Raw genomic sequence first — 18896 nt, 5'->3', positions numbered from 1 at the left:
GCACCATCCGCGCCGAACTTTACCCGATGCGCCATCTCGGGATTCTTCCATTGAACCAACGACTATTACACTCACCATCATATCCACCGCCATGGCAGCATTACGGCAATGTTTACGCTCATCAAGCGCATTAATCAACAGCACGACCACACTACCCGCACGAGAGATCACACTGCCGACCTTCCTCGTTCCGGCATTCGCTGTTCCCTCAGGACAACGGACCTCCCACTTCTCCACGACATCCCGATCACACTCCAAAATCGGCGCCGCACCGCTGTCCATCCCTCCAGAAGTCACATTTCGCACCATTCAACCTCCTCCACCCGCCAGCAATGCTCGCATCAGCCGAACGCAACGCGGCGCCACGGTCGAGATTGAAGGACCTCTGGGAAAGATGAGCTATCCAATTCCGGCGTACATGAGCGTTGAAGTGAACGAGGATGCGAGAACGAGGACATTATCGATTCAGGATGCAGAGGATAGGCAGCAAAGGGCGATGTGGGGTACGTGAATGCATGAGAAGATGTTCAATCACATGTTACGATGTGTTGTCGATGGGTTTGCGGGGTGAAAGGATAGGAACGCTTCAGCTGACAGACATGTGGTGAATAGGCACAACACGCGCATACTTGCAGAACTCCATTCTCGGCGTCAGCGAAGGCCATGCCGCCATTCTTCGACTTGTGGGTGTAGGATACCGTGCCACGGTTGAGAGCACTGCGACAACGAAGTCTCCTGAGTACGAAGGCCAGAAGTTCGTCAACCTGAAAGTCGGGTATGCGCATCCGATCGAGCTGGGAGTGCCCATGGGTGTGAAAGCGAGCACGCCGCAGCCGACGAGAATACTGCTGGAGGGTGTGGAGAAAGAGGTGGTCAAGCAGTTTGCCGCGGAGATCAGACAGTGGAGGAGGCCAGAGCCGTACAAGGGCAAGGGCATTTTCGTGAACGATGAGACGATCAAGTTGAAGGCGAAGAAGATCAAGTAGATGATCGTCGCGGTGGTCGAAGGCATATCTGTACATATAGCACTGAGCTGATGGGATAGCAGTATATTGGCACAATCGATGTTGCTTTGTTGGAGCGGCACTGCGCCGCCTTCCTCCGCGACACTTGACGCCTCGAGTTATCATGCTTCAAAGCCATCCTCGCAAGTCCGTTCTTTCAATCCTGCCGCACCGCTGCTACGCCTTCGTCCCGATACACGCCAATTGCGCTTCAGGCATGCATCCCTATCCCTCCTCCCAAAGCCAATGATCGTGCCAGTAATGCTTGTACGGAAAATTGTCGGTGTGACATTTGCCCCAATCGTTTTCGAGTCCGGCCGTCGACCTGCCATACATTGTCAGAACAGGTCGATGTGCGGGTACTTACACAGAACTCGGCCCCGTCATCGTTCTTGCAAAAAGGATCCTTTTCACCGGATCATCTTTACCTTCTTGGTGTACAGAGCAGTAGGAGGAGTGGACTTGGCGGAGGAGGGTCGCGAGGTCGGCGATGAGAGATATGGTCTGCTTCATGGGGGATTGAGTCGAGTCGTAAGCTGAAATACAATCGATGGTCGTTGGGATGTGATAACGACTTGCTGTGAGGTGTAAGCTGCTTCGACATGTGCGTGTGTAAGAGATGAAGAGGAAGAGGAGGAGGACTTGAGAGCAGATGTTGATCACGTAAACGGAATGGAACCATGGATGTAGAGTTACATGGGCCAGCAGCCAACGTGCGGGTCGCCTCACTCCTCGTCTTCGATCGCACAATCGACTGGGCTACAGGCCAGAATGCCAGCTGAGCAAGGTTACTCGTGACTGCGTTGGCAATTCCGTGGCCGTTCGGACTGACCTTGCCAAAGGAAGTGTAGGTGGGAGGTTCGCTGATAGACGCCTAGTTTCCCTATGCGGGGAGTCTGCTTCCGCTCAAAGGTGCACTTCGTCCCGTGCAGCTGAAGCAATCATCGGAAGAAGTACTATCGATGGGGCGTTGTGGACTGTCACAGCATGGACTCGGATGCCTGACTTCCTGACTTGCTGTGCGATTTTTGACGCACGAGATGTATTTAGTTGGCTGGGACTGTGCAGTTGAAGAAGGAGGACGGAGGCACTTGGTCGTTGCAGGCACCAGTTGGATTAGGGAACAAAAGCCGTGAGGACGTCGAGAAGGAAGGGCTGCTTCGGTGTGAGGTAGACTGGAAGCCTGTAAGATTTCCTTGAGTCTTCGGAGAAGATGCAGACGTTGCATCGAGTCGCTAGAAAGCCTCTCAGTCGAGGGCGACACGATAGGTCTTATCACATCCGGCGAATTGATCTTGGGCGCCCATCCATGGCTGCTCGTACGTCCAGGTCTCCCAAGAAAGCCTGCATGCAGGTGTATATCATTTATGCATACAACGTCGCGTCCTCGGTACATGGAGACGCGTCCGGAGTATCGTCAATGGTCAACAAAGGACAGCTCCTTCAGGCCGAAGATATCCTTGCTAGGAATAGCGACAGGCATGGCTGGTCCAATTACTGGTTGGATGTTGGTTGACCAATTGATGGTGTATTTGATGGCAGAATGGAAGGTGAAGTCGTCAAGACGCACGGTCCGAGTCCAGGTACGGTACGATCGGTATAGACTGAGGTGTATGGAGCTAACCTGGAAGCAACAACGCCCCTATTGCTTGACCCGCACTCCACACGTCGACTGTTCCTCCTACATCACCGTACCGCAAATATCCCTGCGACCACCTGTCAGTGCCACGCCGTGGTAGGAGAAACTCTTCTGGCCGTTCCATTGACCTCCAACGGCGACGACCACCTCGTAGTCGTCTCTACTACCGGACCATTCTGCTGATTGTGTGAGTTCTCCCTCCTCTGCCAACCCAACGCGAAACACTGTCCTTGAAACACACTACCCGATACTGTCCTCCTCCTTGAGTTCTTACCCATCTGCCCACCTCATGGCCGATACATGCTTGCGTCTCGAACAACGATGTCATTGGCAGTAAGACTCAGGCTGTTATAGCCCATACCAGCGTCGAGCTCACCTGCCAAATTGACGCATTATCGTTGGATCAAGCTCATACGAACGATGGACGAGGTAAACATGTCTGAAAGAACGCCGGCTGACCGCTCCTCTGACACAGCGATGTCGACCGACGCATCATCTGTCCGCAACCTTCGATCCCTCTTCGAAAACCACAACTCTCGAAGCTCGACTCCCAATTCTCTCAACACCCTTGACCACCCTTCCGAGGGTACTCCCACGCGCGGACGATCGCCCGCAGCTTTGGGAAACAGCAATCTCGGCGAAAAGCTGGACGGCGTCATTCGGACAGCTTCAAAGATTCGCGCGAGCTTCGTACCGGTCGAACAACGTCCCACGAAAATGTCTACCGCCGCGGATCTGCCTAGTGCCACCACCGAAGCGAAGAGGGAGAGCAATGCTGGGCTAAGAAGACCAAGTTTCAGCGAGGACAAGGACAGTGCAGCAGTGGGTAAGCTAAAGGAGACGATATCGCAAGAGCAAAAGAGGCGGAACAAGGATTCTTCGGTCAAGGATACTATTCCGGAGCGAGCCATCGAGTCTGCTGCGGCGACGCCCATGCTAGAGGCCAATCGACAATTGGGAGGAGGAGGAAGTGCTGCAGAGCTGAGAAAGTCCAGCAGAGAAGCTCAGAATCCAGACAAGCCAATTACTGGCGCCGAGGAAGAGCCCGCTGTGATGAAGCCTGCCGACCCGACCAGCGAAGATGCTGTCAGCGGAGGAGCAGCTCTATCGCCTACCACTGAAGACTTGCGGAAGAAGGGCTCGGCCAGCACCAAGAAATCGGTGCCTTCTACCACATCCTCTCGGACGGCCAAACCCAACGGCAAGCCAGCAGACCTGAAGCCTTCCACCGCGAGCAAACCTTCTTCCATCAAGTCTCCAACAGAGAACACTCAGCCCACGAAGAAAGCCGGCCGATCCTCTCTCACAGCTCAAACTGCAGCTTCAGTCGCTCGAGCCTCTGCGAATGACAAGCCATCATTGGGCAGGCCGTCCGTCTCATCCTCGACGACCTCGAAACCGAAGGTGACGAAGCCTCTCGACATCTCATCCAGACTCACCGCTCCGACCGCTGCCTCTCGCGCCAAACACGAACCCGAATCGACCACCACTGCGCCTGCAACTAAATCTTCGACATCGACATCGACATCGAGTGCGAAGCCAAAGTCCACGACCGGCGCCGTCACCCGCTCTACACCGAGGTCATCTCTAGCGCGTCCGAGCTCGAGACAAGCTCAGACGACGGCCAGCAAAAGGACTACAACAGCTCCAGTCGAGAGCGGGTTTCTCGAAAGGATGATGAGACCCACCACTGCAAGCTCGGGGAAGACAGCTGCGCCAGAGGAAAATGCAAAGAGCCCGGAGCCAGTGAAGACGACTACCAAGCCGAAGCAGACAATACCAACGAGGCCGAAGACAAATGGCGCCTCGAAGGCCGCGGGCTCGGAGAAAGATGACAATAGTCCAAAGAGCGAGGAGTTTCCGCACAATAAGCCACGGGTCGAGGCTGAGAAGCAAGGGAAAAAGCCAGAGGAAACAAAAGACGCAAAGGAGGGTGCAGCGGCAGCAAAGGAGGTTCCGGACACCAAATCTCAGACCGAAACCACGCCGAAGGCCGCGGTAGAGACGAAAGAGGAAAAGGTGAAGGATACTGCACCAGCTGCCAAATCCGAGACGAAACCCACGCCGAAGGCAGCGACAGAGGCGGATAAGGACAAAACGAAGGCGACTGCGCCACCTGCTAAATCCGAGACGAAAGCTACGCCCACGGCAGCAGTAGACGTGAAGAAGGATGAATCGAAGGATACTGCACTAGCTGCCAAATCCGAGACGAAACCCACACCGAAGGCAGCGACAGAGGCGGATAAGGACAAAACGAAGGCGACTGCGCCACCTGCCAAATCCGAGACGACCCCTACGCCTGTGGCAGCTGTAGACACGAAGAAGGAAGAAGCGAAGGAGACTGCGCCAGCTGCCAAATCCGAGACGAAACCTACGTCTACGGCAGCGGTAGACACGAAGAAGGAAGAACTCAAAGCGACAAAGGTCGAGACGACACCTGCACTCGCCACGAACTCATCTCCACAGACAGCGGCGCCAGCAGCTGCCAAGTCCGAGCATGAAGCCAAGGCAGCGGACAATGTGGAAAGCGAGAAAAAGAAGGAAGCTGCGTCAGCCGCCAAAGTCGAGACCAAGGCTACAGCCACGGCTGCGACAGACACGAAGAAGGGAGAATCGAAGGCAACGAAAACGGAGACTACACCTAGCCCGACCAAAGACTCAACGGCACCCGCTGCGGCGCGGACAGAGACTGCGAGCACATCCGCTCCAGGACCAACCATCGAGCCTCTCGTCGTCAATGAGCCACCACCAGAGCCAGTGGAGGAAGCCAAAGAAGAGGCACCAAGTTCTCAAGAAAAGACAAACGGCCACGCGCAAAAGACTTCTACTAAACCAGAAGTCAGTTCCGACGTTATTGAGCCAGAACCTCTTCTAGAGACATCGCCAACCGAGGATGCCAAGACAAAGCCATTAGCTGACTCCATGTGGGCTAATGAGACTGCAGAAGGTGACGCAGGGTCCAAGACCGATGCCGGAGCCAAGTCCTCGAAGAAGAAGGGAAAGAAAGGCAAGAAGGGCAAGACTGCGGCAGAGGTAGATGAGAAGGCTGATGAGGGCGAGACTGTTGAGGACAAGTGAGAATATATATGCGCGAAGAGGCAATACCTTGGCATGGTCATGGCCGCTGTCGAGCAGCGCTGTCTGGCTGGCCCTCCTCCGCTCCACCACGCTCGAGACGGTACTCATGCAGGGCGTCGAGAAGGCGAAGGATTTGCATTTCGTTGTTAAGCAATCCCTGGGGACATTTTATTGAGTACAATCTGCTTGCCTCTGTTCAGTCGAGTTTGATCAGTCGACATTCCTTCCTCGCTGCTGCTTTTCTCGTTGCGAGAGATGTTGAGAATGGCAAGCTAGCGAGATACCACAGCATTGGGGCGAGTACTTTCGTCGGATTGAATCGAATCGTAATCACTTTCCCTCGCTCGATTCTTATACTCCTCTATCACGGCCATGGCGGATTGCCCTTCTTGGAGCACAAAATCAGCAGGACGATCGTCGAACAGATGAGATCGGACAGCATGCCAAATCGCCGTACAGTCACGATAGCAGGAGATGCTATGTAGTTGTATCCCAAAACTCGCCCCCTTTCCTCACTTCAAAGTCCACACTCCATCCGCACCGACCACGATCTCTACTCCCCGTCCACCCTCATCCAGACTTCTCCTCCCAGCCTCGAGGATTGCTCCTGTCGCTATCGTGTTCTTCAGCGTCGGCAGACCTCTTTTATCAAGATCGTCCAACGTCGCCTTCCCATTCTTAAGCGCCTCGATCGCATCGAGGAATTTCTCAAATGAGATGTAGCCATACCCCGACTGGCCTGCAAAATTTCCCTCCTCGTCCGGCGCGTATCTAGTCCAAAGTCAGCAACATATCCCATCGACACCCATCAAGATAGCTACTCACTTCATATAAAACGGATTATAGTGCGTCAACCCACTCTCATCTTCCGTGACCTCATACCCTCTCTTCGCCTGATTGACTCTCACCTCGCCTTTACTGCCCATCCAATGAAAGTACTGATTCGAATGCACGCCCGCGTTCTGCGGCGCCGTCCAACTCGCCGTGTACACGCCCGTCGCCCTCCTGCCTTCGCCACCGTCCTTTTTCACCCAGTCGACTAGCAGGGTGATGGTGTCTTCCGTCTCTGCTACGCAGCCCAAGTCGGTGGCTACGCCGGTGGAGGCGCTGGCTGTGACTTTCAGGGGACGCCAGGAGGGGACCATGCTCTCGCATACGTCGACGTGGTGAGAGTTCAAATAATAGGAAATGTCACTGTCTTTGCCTGCCCAAGCTTTGAATGTCTCCAATTGCGACTTGGGTTGGGACATGTACGAGTAGAAGTAGTTGAACTCGCCGAGATCCCCTCGCACGGCACGATTTCGGGCATCCGCGTAGGCCGGGTCGAAACGTTTGTGATGCTCGATGTACACGAAAACTCCATGTGCGCGGGCTTCGGAAAGTAAATGCTGGTGCTCAGAGAGCAGCTTCACGGCAGGCTTGGTGATCATCACGTGGATCTTTCTTTGAATGGCGTACAGAGCTATAGGATAATGCGTCGGATCAGGCGTGAAAATGGTAATAGCATCGCCCGGACTGAGAGCATCGATGGCGGCCTTATACGCATCCGGATCGCGGGTGTCGTCCGCCGGAAAAGAGGTAAAGGAAGTGTCCAGCCCATTGTAGGCTTGAGTGATATTCTTGTGCAGATGGTCGCGGATGGCGGGAAATTTGTTGCCTGATACGCCGACCATGGAGAGCTGGCCGACTTTGCCTCGTCGGCGGAGGTCGAAGAGCGTGAGGCCGACGACGCCGACTTTTTTGTCGGATTTGGAAGAGGTACCGCCTACGAAACCGGTGGTGTACTCTCCGGTTCCGACCATGAGGACGTTAATGGGAGCCATATTGTTGGAATGCTGTTCTCTTTCTGCTTTACGTGTTGGTGGAGGTCGAGGAAGGTCGTGAGAGTGGGGGTTACAAGTGAGGTGAGGAAGGCTCTGACGCAGTGTATCAAGAGGTGAAGTCGATCTGTATATGAATATACCTGAAGCTGTATTCCAAAAGCTGCCAAAGGATCCAAATGCCGACGTGGTAAGTCAAGGCGAATGATGTTCCACGGCTGAATATAACCCGAGAGGTAAGGTACGGTAAAGACGTGGAGAAGTGGAGTCCATGTTTAGCCGGATTTATATCCGGCGAGGGATATCGAATACTCTAACATCAATTCGCAGAAGACCACACAGCGGTAGGAAGATCGTCGACGAGGTATCTAGGTCTCATCTTGCGCAAAGCAAAGTCCTACTGGCCATCTCTCTCATGGTCAGTCCGGTCTGTTCCGTTGCCGATACCCACTCACCATCCACTTCATCCCCTCCCTCATCGAATTGCAGACTTCCGCTCCAGCTCTTCCGATATACCATCCTCTAGAATCTGCGACCCACCCAGCAGCCCTCCTCCACTGATCCGCTTCGATTTCTTCGATCCCTCGGGCCAGATCTCATGAAACTTGATCGAAGCATCACTCGTTGCAATCACCAAACATCCCTCCTCCCGCGTTCGTCTCCCATACCCCATCTCCAGCTCACTCTTCCCTTTGTTCTTGTCCGTCGGGCCCGCGCTGGGTCCACCCGGATAAGCAATCGCATACAAGGCCCTCTCCTCCCCAATCCAAGGAATCTTGACAATCTCCTGACAACTCGGCCAACTGAAAACCGCCACGCGAAAGGGGTGTTCCGGCTGCGCGAAGCCAAACGTGGCCGCAATCTCCGACCTCGTCTCGCTCCAGGTCAGAGAGGTGACTTGCGCCAGACAATCTATGGTCGCGAGCGTGGCGCCGGACTGCGCGTGGTAGAAGTGGATGCACCGATCATTGCTGCCACCCCTAGCGGCGATGAGGCTGGACTGCCAGGGTGCGAAGGCAATGGCTTTGCAGGCGGCGTTGATGTTGAAGAGCTTGCTTTCGCGGCCGGGCGTGATGGCGAGGATCTCACCCTGGCCGGCGATGGAGTCGCTCTCGGATGCATTGCCATTGCGGACAGTGACGTTGCTGGCGGGAGTGTCTTTACACCTGGTGAAGAGCTTCTTGGAATCGTAGACGAACAAGGCGTTGTCGTTTCCGCCTGTAGCGAACGTGCAGCCACTGCGACTCCAAGCAATGCCGCAGACCTGCTGCGTATGGCAGGTGAATTTGGCGAGCATGGTCATGCTGCCGTGCCAGTCGAATAGATCTCGCCGATCTTGAGAGGGCCATTCAATGGCGTACATGTACACATTCCCCGTTTCATCTCCAATGAGAAGCTCTTCAGTCGGGACGATCTCCGAGGGTTCGCGAATCGACCTTCTTTTTACAGTAGTGGGTCGAAAGCTCACACAAGATATGGGAGAAGGTTGTTTGATATCGAAACGCGGGTCGCCCGGGTCTTTGGGACTCCACAGGTTCATCCTGCCGTCCGCACGCCCGATCGCAAGGATGGCGCTGCCGCCCTCGTTCGAGCTGAAGGAGAGCGATGTGACGTGTGCATCAAATGGAGTTGTCAATGGTTCTGGAATGGGAGCAGTATCGCGATGCTCCGACCATAGGTAGACGTGTGGTCCCAGCCCCACTGCGAGGCATTGCAACGTGGGCGAATACGCCAGAAGGGAGCAGTAGTAATCATCTCGTAGGGCAGGCGCATCGAGGACTCGGAACGGTATCACAGGTACGTCCTTCATTTTTGGCTTGACGCTCTTGGTGGGCGATGTCATAATGTCCTTTTCCCATGCGCTATTGCTCCAAAAGGTACGCTTTGTACCATCATCGCTGATTGGACTTCGCTGAGAGCTATTTCGAGATGGACTTGAAATGGGTGAGGTATGCGGTAGCATCCTATCGTTCGTGGAGACTTCCATTGCGGCAGCCAAGCGCTGACCATGTTGCGCTTCTTGTTCGCTGGGTGTGTTCCGTCGTATGAAGTCGACTGTATAGTGTGGTGCACTGGTTCCGCTGGTCACTCGACCTCCTCTGCCATTTGTAGTGCTTGCGACGCCTTCTGTCACCACAGTCCCGCCAACGGTCCAGACAGCTTCAGGCCCGCTATCTGCACGTGTTGGAGATCCAAGACCCGTCATGGGTAATGTATTGCCAAACACGTCGCGTGGATATAACGGAGATGGCGCGCTGCGAATGGTGGCAAAGCGTTCAGTTGCTCTTGAAGAAGCACTGGGTCCGGGACCGAACGGATCGTTGCACACCGAGTCCTTAGACTTGCCTGTGCGGAGAAACAACGCGTCCTTGGTCGGAGTGTCTCGCCGAGCTGTGATGAATCTGTCGGGCGTCTGAAGTACGCCTGCCATGAGACTGCGTTGGCGGGCTGTGGCGGTCTGCTCGCAATACTGTAGAAGGGCACTTGGTTGGCGCTGCCGAGACAAACGCGCTATAGAGGGGCTTCTTGCGGAACGATCCGGGAATGGGAATGCTTCTGCACCCTTGGCTATCGAGGCTGGAACAAGAGGTGTGTCGCCTTCCGCGGAAGGGATGCAAGTGGCAGACCTTGTCTCGTGGCAAGGTAATGATGGCGCTGTCAATTCCGGTAGAGTCTTCTCACGAGTTTCCGTAGACCTGTTGCTTCTTGTCTTTGAAGGAGTTAGCCGGACGGCATTTGCGAAGATCGACCCAGCGCCGGCTTCGTTGTCTGATCGGAGTTCATCGTGTTTGCCATCATGCTCCCATGGGCCATCAAAACCACCAGGACATGGCGATCTCGGACGACTTTCAGGGGTCCGTGGCCAAGGCGCGACAGGTGACGAACACGGGCTTGTCATGGGAGTATCGTATCCATCGTAGGAGGTCTCCGGACTACTTATCTCGCTGCCAGGCGACATCAAACGGTCTGTAGCGCTCTCAGCAAATCGTGTGTCGAGATGTAGCTCTTTTCCGAAGCGCTCGACTCTCGACGGGCACGCCAACATCATTCCTCGCTCCATCCGGGCCACTGATAGCGGCTGGGGGTGCGCTTGACCGGCCGTTGCTCGGCCCTGTAGCTTGGCCGGTCTCAGAATGGGTGTCCTGGTTGGTGTACACAATACTGTTTGTTGACTGCTGACCGTTTGACATTTGTCTGCCTCGGGGTTGTGGTTCTGGAGATCTGATGGACGATACAAAGCTGTAACGGGAACTGGTTCGGCTGCCAACTCGACTGTCCGTTCGGCTGTCAGCCCGGCTGATAATAGATGCTCCGCTTGGCTTTGTTGTGTACACTGGGATGAATGTGGTCTGGACACGTTCGGCGGCTCCACGAGGAGTTGGGTAGCTTGAGCCCGGCACTGCGACGACGTCTTGTCTAGTGACGTATCCTTTGAAGAAGAGTGACATCTGATTTGATCCACAACTGTCGCAGCGTCCACGAGCCCGGACGTCTGCATTGTGAAGCATTGAGGAGTCATCGGATCGATACCGGCATCGGCCTCTAGAGGCGCTACGCTGTCGCCGTCGTGGTCGTTGATCGTCCAGTCTTTCACTGTGCCTTGGAAGTACTGATCTTGAAGGCATCTCTCCAGGCTGGCCGTATTCAGACTCGGAGATCTCGTGCACAAAGGAGCCTCGCTTTTCGAGATCGACAGATTTTGATCGGCGTAGCTTTGAGCGGAAAGCGGACGGTACACGTCGAACTCTGCCGATGAAGGTCTTCCAGCTTGCCTTGAATCGGCCGCGACGAGTCTTGATGCTGCGTGTGTCGCTAGGGGCTGGCACATGATAGATTGTTGTGCATCGCCTGGGTCCCGCGTCCGGTCCTTCTCCGGGGATTGATACGCTGTCGGTCCGCTTCTTGATACCCAGCCGGGATCGTTCTTCACTTGGCAGGCGAGTGGCTTTGAGGGCATGGACACAGCATGGCTCCCTATTCTCGGGTCGCAAAGCCTCTTCTGCTCGAGATTCACACTTGATATTCGGGTTCGATCCAAGTCCTCCGTCACAGTGGTCTCTTCCCGCCCAAGTCGCCCTCGACACCAGACCTGCTTTGCGGCCGCCTGAGATTGGATCTTGTTGTCGCGACATTGCGCTGCTTGGAGCTCGTCTGAGGCTTCGTCTTCCCGTCGGGCCTTGTGTAGTGCCGGATTATGCTGCAGAGATTGAGCTTCAAAGCTTTCGTCCTCTGAGGACATAGTCCGTCGGACGAGCTTGGTTTCGGATTCCAGAGCCACGCATGGACACTTTTTGTGCCAAGGTACTCGCTAGGAATTTTCGTGAGCCAGAGCTCAGCGAATGGCTATCGGTATATGGTCGGCTCCAGCGTCATGGGATTTTGATAGCAATCTGCAGGCCCGCGCGCTCGATGAAGATATCGCACCTAGAAAGGTTAGTAATGCTGTGGTGTTGATCGACCAAGCAGAGCTTGGAGGAACACGTTGATATAAGAAATGGAGCGCTGTGCTGTAAACTGAGGTAAGGAATGTCAAGATCGCGTCACGAGGACATTCTTTCTCCGTACTACCTCGTTCCATCTTTCCCATCGACGGCAGCTGCTTCTCAATAGCACGTCTGTCCGCTTCCCGCCACTCCATTGATGGCAAGTGTAAGTGTCCGCCGACGATGTTTCCGAGGAAGTGATGGAGTGAAGTCTCGGAAGCTCACACATGTTTCCCACAGCACGGCGTTCCCCGCGTCGCTGGCGGCATCCCGGACAAGAGCGAGCAGACACGCGAAAAGGAACGCAAGCACATCGAGCAGTACAAGCAGCTGGAATCGGAGGTGACGGAGAAGGTGATCGTGGTCTCAATCAACCGATGCTGCTTCGACTGACTCGCGACACAGATCCGTGCAAAGGACTATTCCAACACCACCCTCCAGCTGACCTCGAAGCTCTTGTCCGCGAACCCGGAGTACTACACAATATGGAACTATCGCCGCCTGATACTGGAAGATGTGTTTGCGAAAGAGCTGGAGACCAAGGCAGACTCGGTCGAAGAGGGTGATGCTGCGGCAGCACAAGAAGCTGGCCTCACAACCGCTCAACGAGAGATAGCCCTACTCGTCAAGGAGGATTTACAATTTCTCGTCCCACTACTGAAGCAATACCCCAAGTGCTATTGGATATGGAACCACCGTAGTTGGCTTCTCGCCACCGCCACAAAACATGTTCCACCTCATGGTACCCTCCCGCTCTGGCAAGCCGAGCTCGGTCTAGTGAGCAAGATGCTATCACTCGACAGCCGCAATTTCCATGGATGGGGATATCGGCGAGACGTGGTGAAAAACTTGGAGGACCTGAGCGGGAAGAGTATGGTGGAGCCCGAGTACGAGTACACCACGAAGATGATACAAAGCAACCTCAGCAACTTCAGCGCTTGGCACAATCGAGGCCAGCTTATACCACGCCTGCTGAACGAGCGTCAGGCGGACTCTGCGCAGAGGAAAGAGCTGTTTGATGCCGAATTCGAACTCGTCACTCGGGCTTTGTATACTGATCCGTACGACCAGAGTCTTTGGTTCTACCACCAATATCTGATGTCTGCTCTGGATTCGAAGAACCCGCATGCGCCCGAGATACTCTCGCCTTGTACGAATTCGGACAGACTACACTATCTGGAGCAGGAAATTGACAGCATTCGCGAGATGCTAGACGGCGCCGAGGACTGCAAGTACATCTACCAGGCGTTGTTGGAGTATGCTCCGCGCTACTTCGTGGTGGAGGCTGGCAACAAGGCGATTACGCCTGCTGAGATGACGGACTGGCTAGATGAGTTGAAGAAGATTGATCCTCTGAGAGCTGGCAGGTGGGAGGATCTGGGCAGAGCGCTGAAGCTTTGAGGAGATGACTTGGAAGCCACAAGCTCCCTGCATTGTCGAGCCAGAGCTGCGGCTTACCACATGTACCCTACGATTGTTCTTTGGTCCTGCGCGTATGTATAGGGCAAGCCATGTCGTAGTTTCAACAGTTGCTGCTGATGTCCTGCTATGTTGAACAGACAGAGGCACCTCGAAATTGACCCCGATTTTCTCCGGCTTGAGACCCCTCCGGAGCACGGCTGCCGCAGTAGCCGCACAAAGACTTCACATGAACACCTCCGTTTCCACGCCATCAATGTAATACCATTCATCTCGTGGAAGCCTCCGTGCTTCAGTGAATATTCTCAAAATGGAAAACAATCCAGCAGTAACAACACCCGCAACCTCGAAGCTTCATCCATCCCAGCCCAATGGCGTCGCTCCTACCGAACCGCAAGTCTCGCAGTCAAAGCCAACCTCATCTCCTCAACATGACTCCAGGAACGACCATGGCTGGCGCCGCGTTGTGCGAAACTTCAGCCCATCGTGGTTCTCCGTCACCATGGGCACTGGTGTCGTAGCAGTGCTCTTCATCAACATTCCCTTCCAAGCGGACTGGCTACACTACCTCTCCATCGTTTTCTTCATTCTGAATACCATCTTGTTCTTCTTGGCCTTTGTTATCTCTGTCCTACGATATACGATCTGGCCGGAAATATGGGTAAGCGTGAAGGGCGAACGGCCTGTAGCGAAGTCTGAGCATATTCCACTGTGCTCCGTCTACAGGTTCAAGTCTGCATCATTTTTACTTCGTTGGAGCTCTGGCTAACACTTGCCCTTTCATCCGACCAGAGTGTAATGATTCGCGACCCGACAAATTCGTTGTTCTTGGGGACGATCCCAATGGGTTTCGTGACTCTGATCTCAGCATGGATTTCCATCTGTGTTCCTGCCTGGGTAAGATCGGTGGACAGACGGCGTGCATTGGAGCTCTGAAGCGTGAACTTCCGCTGACATTCGTCCCTTCGGTGCTTTAAGGGAGTCTGGGCGGTCTATTTCGCTTTTGCCTTGGTAAGTAAAAGAGATGGCGAACAGCCTCTCAAGCTTCGCGTCAGCATCTTGCCAGCTGACTTCCAATGCTCGAGCGCCCTTGAAAATCGGCTAATTCTTCCGTCTCTCAACTTAGTGGGTCCTAGACTCCGTCGTGGCTATTGCGGTGACGGTCACATTGGGCATACTGCTTATGAGCGCCAGCCATCAGCGTTCTTGTACGTAAATCCGAGCTTGAATCGAGAGAAAGACATACACTGACCTCGCTTAAGTGGATAGCATCACTGCGGCACAACTTCTACCCATCGCCGCCACGATCGTGGCATCAGCTGTTGGCTCGAATATCGCAAATGTGATGCCCAATCCACAGCTTGCTCTGGGCGCCATCATCGCTAGCTATGTGATGTGGGGGATGGCCGTTCCGATGGCGTTCTCAGTACTGGTCATCTACTACCAGCGCCTCGCATTGCACAAGATGCCACCGAGAGAGGTCATCGTGAGCGCCTTTCTGCCTCTGGGGCCCCTTGGCTACGGTGGCTATACAGTCTTGAACCTTGGCCGTGCCGCCGTCAAAGTCTTTCCGATGACGGGCTCTATCGATCCGATCGCTGGCAGAATCGCATATGTGATGGGTTTCTTCGTATCACTCGTGATGTGGGGATACGGACTGATCTGGTTTGCATTGGCTCTTGCAAGCATCTGGAAGGCGAGGCCATTCCCTTTCAATATGGGTTGGTGGGGATGTAAGCATCAAATTCTGGATATCATCGTGGTTTTGCAGTACTGATGTGTTCGACAGTCACGTTCCCGCTCGGCGTATACTCCCTCAGCACAATCCTGATTGGGAAGGAACTGCCCTCGCTATTCTTCCGGGTTCTGGGCACTATATTTGCGACATGCGTCATTCTCCTCTGGATTCTCATCGCTGTACGGACCGGCAAGGGTGCATGGACTGGGAAAATGTTTCATGCGCCATGTCTTGCAAATTTGAAGAAACAACAAGAGCAGATGGAAGAAGAGAAGTCCATCGGGAGTACGAGTCAGAATACTCAGGCTGAAGGCAACAAGTGAGGCATGGAGACTGTCACTCATCTGGAACCTCACCTCGCTGGCAAGTCGCAACAGGCTCGGAATGATGATGTCGATCCGGACGATGTGCGACTCCGCGACAAGCATGAGCTTGAGTCTCGACCCTACGTCACGTCCTGGAAGCTGTCTGCTCTGTGACGATCACGACTCACCGAGCCTGGAAGCGAAAGTCGATAATACATATGTCGCTCATGAAGGACAAATCTCCAGTCAAAGGGCCTTGTCTGAAAGTCCACCTCAGCAGCAGGATCTGTGAAAACGATCCATCGAGGCGTTTCGAAGGATGATGCAAATCGAATATGCCCAGACGCATTCAACATGGGCTTCCTGCTTGCAGCATCTCGTGTTCTTGCTCGGACAGAATCGAAACGCCGAGAGTGACAGCACGAGAGCCTCCAATTATGCTTAGAACGATCAAGATGGGATGCTCTCACCGGAGCAACCTCACCGGAAGGTCGGAATCCACGGTCAGACCTGGACCAACTAACATACAACTTGCACATGCGAGCGAAAGGCAGCGTGCGACAAACGAAACATGATGGGTCAAATGGACAAAACATGTTCAATTTCAGTGAAAAATGCAAAGAGGATGTTGTAAATATGGTACTCTGAGTACTCTGTATCTGTGTCTAAAAATCTGTCTCAATAAGGAGTGTCTATGCACAAGAATGTTCAATATCTTCATCAATCGTCTCCAAGAGGTTGTCGCCCTCAGAGCAATTCATTACAAGCACCCATGGACCAATCCCTGGCCGGTATGCTTCTTCTTTCCTGCCTTCATATTACTTCGATCCAAGTGGATCGCTCAGAATACGCCGTATCGCAATGCTACTCTGCTCTTTCGAGCTGAGTCTCGAGCATGTTCGCTTAGATGGCGTTGATGAACGCGAAAGCGGCGACGAGACCAGCGGCACCGACGCTCAAAGCGTTGGCGGCACCGGTGTACTCGACTGGGGCGGCTGGGCTGGTGGAAGATGGAGAGACAGCGGCCTCCTGAGTGGCTGGGGTGGCTGGGTTCTGGATCTGACCGTCACTTTGTGGATGTTAGCAGTCGGTCTAAATGGAATAGGGTATGATCAAAACTCACCCGATCTGTTGGATTGGGCTCGCGGGAGTCTCGGCTGGCTTGGCTGGGTTCTGGATCTGACCGTCGCTTTGTGGATGTCAGCAAGTCGTCAAACAATGATGAACACAGAGTGAGGCTTACGGAATCTGCTGGACTGGGGTTCCAGCTGGCGCAGCTGGGGCAGTGACAGTCACGGTAACAGTCTCAGCTGGAGGGCAGGCGACGGGCGCGGCCGGAGGAGCAGCGGGCGATGCAGGGGGAGCAGCAGGCGAAGATGGAGCTGGAGCAGGCGAAGATGGAGCCGGAGCTGGAGCAGAGGCTGGGTTCTGGATCTGGCCATCACTTGGTGGATGTTAGCAGGTGATCAGAGGACGACAAAGATAGATGTGGAACTCACGGAATCTGTTGGACTGGTGTTCCGGCTGGTGGTGCTGGAGCCGGAGCTGCCGAAGATGGAGCCGGTGCTGGAGCTGGAGCAGAGGCTGGGTTCTGAATCTGGCCGTCACTTGGTGGGTGTTAGCAGGTGATCAAAGAACGACAAAGATTGATTGCAACTCACGGAATCTGTTGGACTGGTGTTCCGGCTGGCGGAGCTGGAGCCGGAGCTGCCGAAGATGGAGCCGGAGCCGGAGCTGGAGCTGGAGCAGATGCTGGGTTCTGAATCTGGCCGTCACTTGGTGGATGTTAGCAGGTGATCAAAGAACGACAAAGATTGATTGCAACTCACGGAATCTGTTGGACTGGTGTTCCGGCTGGCGGTGCTGGCGCCGGGGCGGACGGAGCTGGGTGAACCTCGTTGGTAGGCTTCGGTGCCTCTGGCTGAGGGGTCTCTGGCTTAGGAGTCTCTGGCTTAGGGGCAACCGGTGTGGGGTGAACCTCGACCGGCTTGCTGGGAGATGGAACGACGACGACTGGGTGGGTTGGAGCGACAGGTACGCTGGTCGTCTTGGTGAGAGTGCAAGGGCAGTCCGTAATGGTCAAAGTGGTGGCCGAAGTCACGGTGTACGTCTGAGTTCCGTGGGTGAAGGTTGTTGGTTGAGGGCAGTAGGTAGTAAGAGTCGACACGATCTCGGTGACGGTCGTGGTGGTGTAGGCCGGAGGAGTGCTCACAGCCGATGAGCAGGCAGTTGGGGTGACGAAAGAGCCGCTGTTGTCGAATGGGTTGTACTTGACGCACTCGGCAAGCTTGGAGGCGCAGAAAGACTGGTTGGCATCCGGGGCGACCTGGCATGCGCGGTACTGCTTCACGCATTCCTTGGCGCAGTCAGAAGCTGGAGCGCTGGTAGTGTAAGATGCAGGGTGCGTCTTCGTGGCGGTTCCATTGGCCGGGAGAGTTTGGTAGACTGGAGGAGGAAGGACATAGTATGGCTTGGTGGTTGTCTCGTACTTCGGTGGAGATTTCTTGGTGGAGGTCTCGCCAGAGTAGATTGGCACGGTCTGGTGGTACTCAGATGGTGCTGGGTGGTACGCCGGAGCAGTGGCAGACTCGTGCGTGCTTGTTGCGTTGGCCGAGCTGCCGTATGAGGGAGCAGATGGAGCCTGGTAGGTTGGAGGGGTCTCGCCGTAGGCAGGCGCCTGAGCGGCAGTGACAGCGCCAACGAGGGCGGCGAAGGCGAACTTGTACATCTTGATGATAGATCAAAGAAGGTCGATTGAAGTGATTGAGTCTTCGGTAAGCAAGTCGAGATCTAAGCGAGGCAGATCGGACTGAAACGATTGTATGGATGTCAAGAAGATGTTGTTGAGTTTGATGGAAAAGAGAAGGATACAGGGAGACGATGCAGGGCACTCATATACCTGTCAGGTACGGTAAACAATGGATCCACTCACCAGTGCTGCCATAGTGTGTCATTGAAGAATACGATGACTTTCCATCACGATCTTTCTGTTCCTATTCCGGGAGGTTGGAGCAAGCGGCTTAGCAATAGCGTCGCCGCCTGCCCGCTTCGACATACGAGACGCGAAGGAAGAAGAAGAAGAGGGTAACTATGCGGGCTAGCGAGTCGTAGCGAAGGTCGTACCTATGCAGGCCACTCAATTTCTTCACAGAATACGGTCCTCGAGCCAGTCGGAGAGCAGAGCGAGGGACGGTGCCACCGTGGGAACGCCTGTAATCAGGGCCGTAGTGTGCCGACGTCTCTGGGCGTAGCATCCTTCGGGCACAACACTGCAACAGGACGTCGATCGTTGGGCGAGGCCTTAGGCGAATGCAGGACCGCCCTACCACCGCGCGATGACGGGCAGAAGGTGAGGTTGGGCGACCAAGCTTTTCTCACGAGCCGACGTTGGTATTCATAGCACTCCGCC

At 54.7% G+C, this 18896-nt stretch overlaps 8 protein-coding genes across 8 annotated transcripts; 4 read left to right on the top strand and 4 right to left on the bottom strand.

Annotated features, from left to right (window-relative positions):
- Positions 1-91: 91 nt before the first annotated feature.
- Positions 92-850, top strand: MYCGRDRAFT_104056 (uncharacterized protein; the record flags this gene model as incomplete). The annotated part of the gene is made up of 2 exons (XM_003853495.1): positions 92-503; positions 613-850. Coding segments are annotated over 2 exons (648 nt in total), but the record flags the coding sequence as incomplete, so codon positions are not given.
- Positions 851-2730: 1880 nt separating this feature from the next.
- On the top strand, positions 2731-5721 carry MYCGRDRAFT_108982 (uncharacterized protein; the record flags this gene model as incomplete). The annotated part of the gene is made up of 2 exons (XM_003853496.1): positions 2731-2830; positions 3119-5721. One exon carries the CDS (start codon positions 3121-3123, stop codon positions 5719-5721), a length of 2601 nt encoding a protein of 866 aa, XP_003853544.1.
- Positions 5722-6233: 512 nt separating this feature from the next.
- On the bottom strand, positions 6234-7544 carry MYCGRDRAFT_41072 (uncharacterized protein; the record flags this gene model as incomplete). Its single annotated transcript, XM_003852820.1, has 2 exons — positions 6234-6492; positions 6547-7544. The coding sequence occupies 2 exons, from the start codon at positions 7542-7544 to the stop codon at positions 6234-6236; spliced, it is 1257 nt and encodes a 418-aa protein (XP_003852868.1).
- A 472-nt stretch (positions 7545-8016) lies between these two features.
- MYCGRDRAFT_70772 (uncharacterized protein) lies at positions 8017-9747 on the bottom strand (the record flags this gene model as incomplete). Its single annotated transcript, XM_003852819.1, has 1 exon — positions 8017-9747. The coding sequence occupies one exon, from the start codon at positions 9745-9747 to the stop codon at positions 8017-8019; it is 1731 nt and encodes a 576-aa protein (XP_003852867.1).
- Positions 9748-10391: 644 nt separating this feature from the next.
- On the bottom strand, positions 10392-10814 carry MYCGRDRAFT_104054 (uncharacterized protein; the record flags this gene model as incomplete). The annotated part of the gene is made up of 1 exon (XM_003852818.1): positions 10392-10814. One exon carries the CDS (start codon positions 10730-10732, stop codon positions 10520-10522), a length of 213 nt encoding a protein of 70 aa, XP_003852866.1.
- A 1451-nt stretch (positions 10815-12265) lies between these two features.
- On the top strand, positions 12266-13426 carry MYCGRDRAFT_40264 (uncharacterized protein; the record flags this gene model as incomplete). Its single annotated transcript, XM_003853497.1, has 2 exons — positions 12266-12379; positions 12431-13426. Coding segments are annotated over 2 exons (1110 nt in total), but the record flags the coding sequence as incomplete, so codon positions are not given.
- Positions 13427-13754: 328 nt separating this feature from the next.
- MYCGRDRAFT_40431 (uncharacterized protein) lies at positions 13755-15505 on the top strand (the record flags this gene model as incomplete). Its single annotated transcript, XM_003853498.1, has 6 exons — positions 13755-14105; positions 14237-14341; positions 14423-14455; positions 14571-14652; positions 14707-15177; positions 15234-15505. 6 exons carry the CDS (start codon positions 13755-13757, stop codon positions 15503-15505), a joined length of 1314 nt encoding a protein of 437 aa, XP_003853546.1.
- A 612-nt stretch (positions 15506-16117) lies between these two features.
- MYCGRDRAFT_80321 (uncharacterized protein) lies at positions 16118-18330 on the bottom strand (the record flags this gene model as incomplete). Its single annotated transcript, XM_003852817.1, has 6 exons — positions 16118-16556; positions 16611-16676; positions 16731-16931; positions 16987-17094; positions 17149-17262; positions 17317-18330. A coding segment is annotated over one exon (362 nt), but the record flags the coding sequence as incomplete, so codon positions are not given.
- Positions 18331-18896: the final 566 nt, after the last annotated feature.

The sequence above is a fragment of the Zymoseptoria tritici genome, chromosome 4 (genome assembly GCF_000219625.1).
Source record: "Zymoseptoria tritici IPO323 chromosome 4, whole genome shotgun sequence".
NCBI lineage: Eukaryota > Fungi > Ascomycota > Dothideomycetes > Mycosphaerellales > Mycosphaerellaceae > Zymoseptoria > Zymoseptoria tritici.
This window is presented reverse-complemented; position numbering and strand designations above follow the sequence as displayed.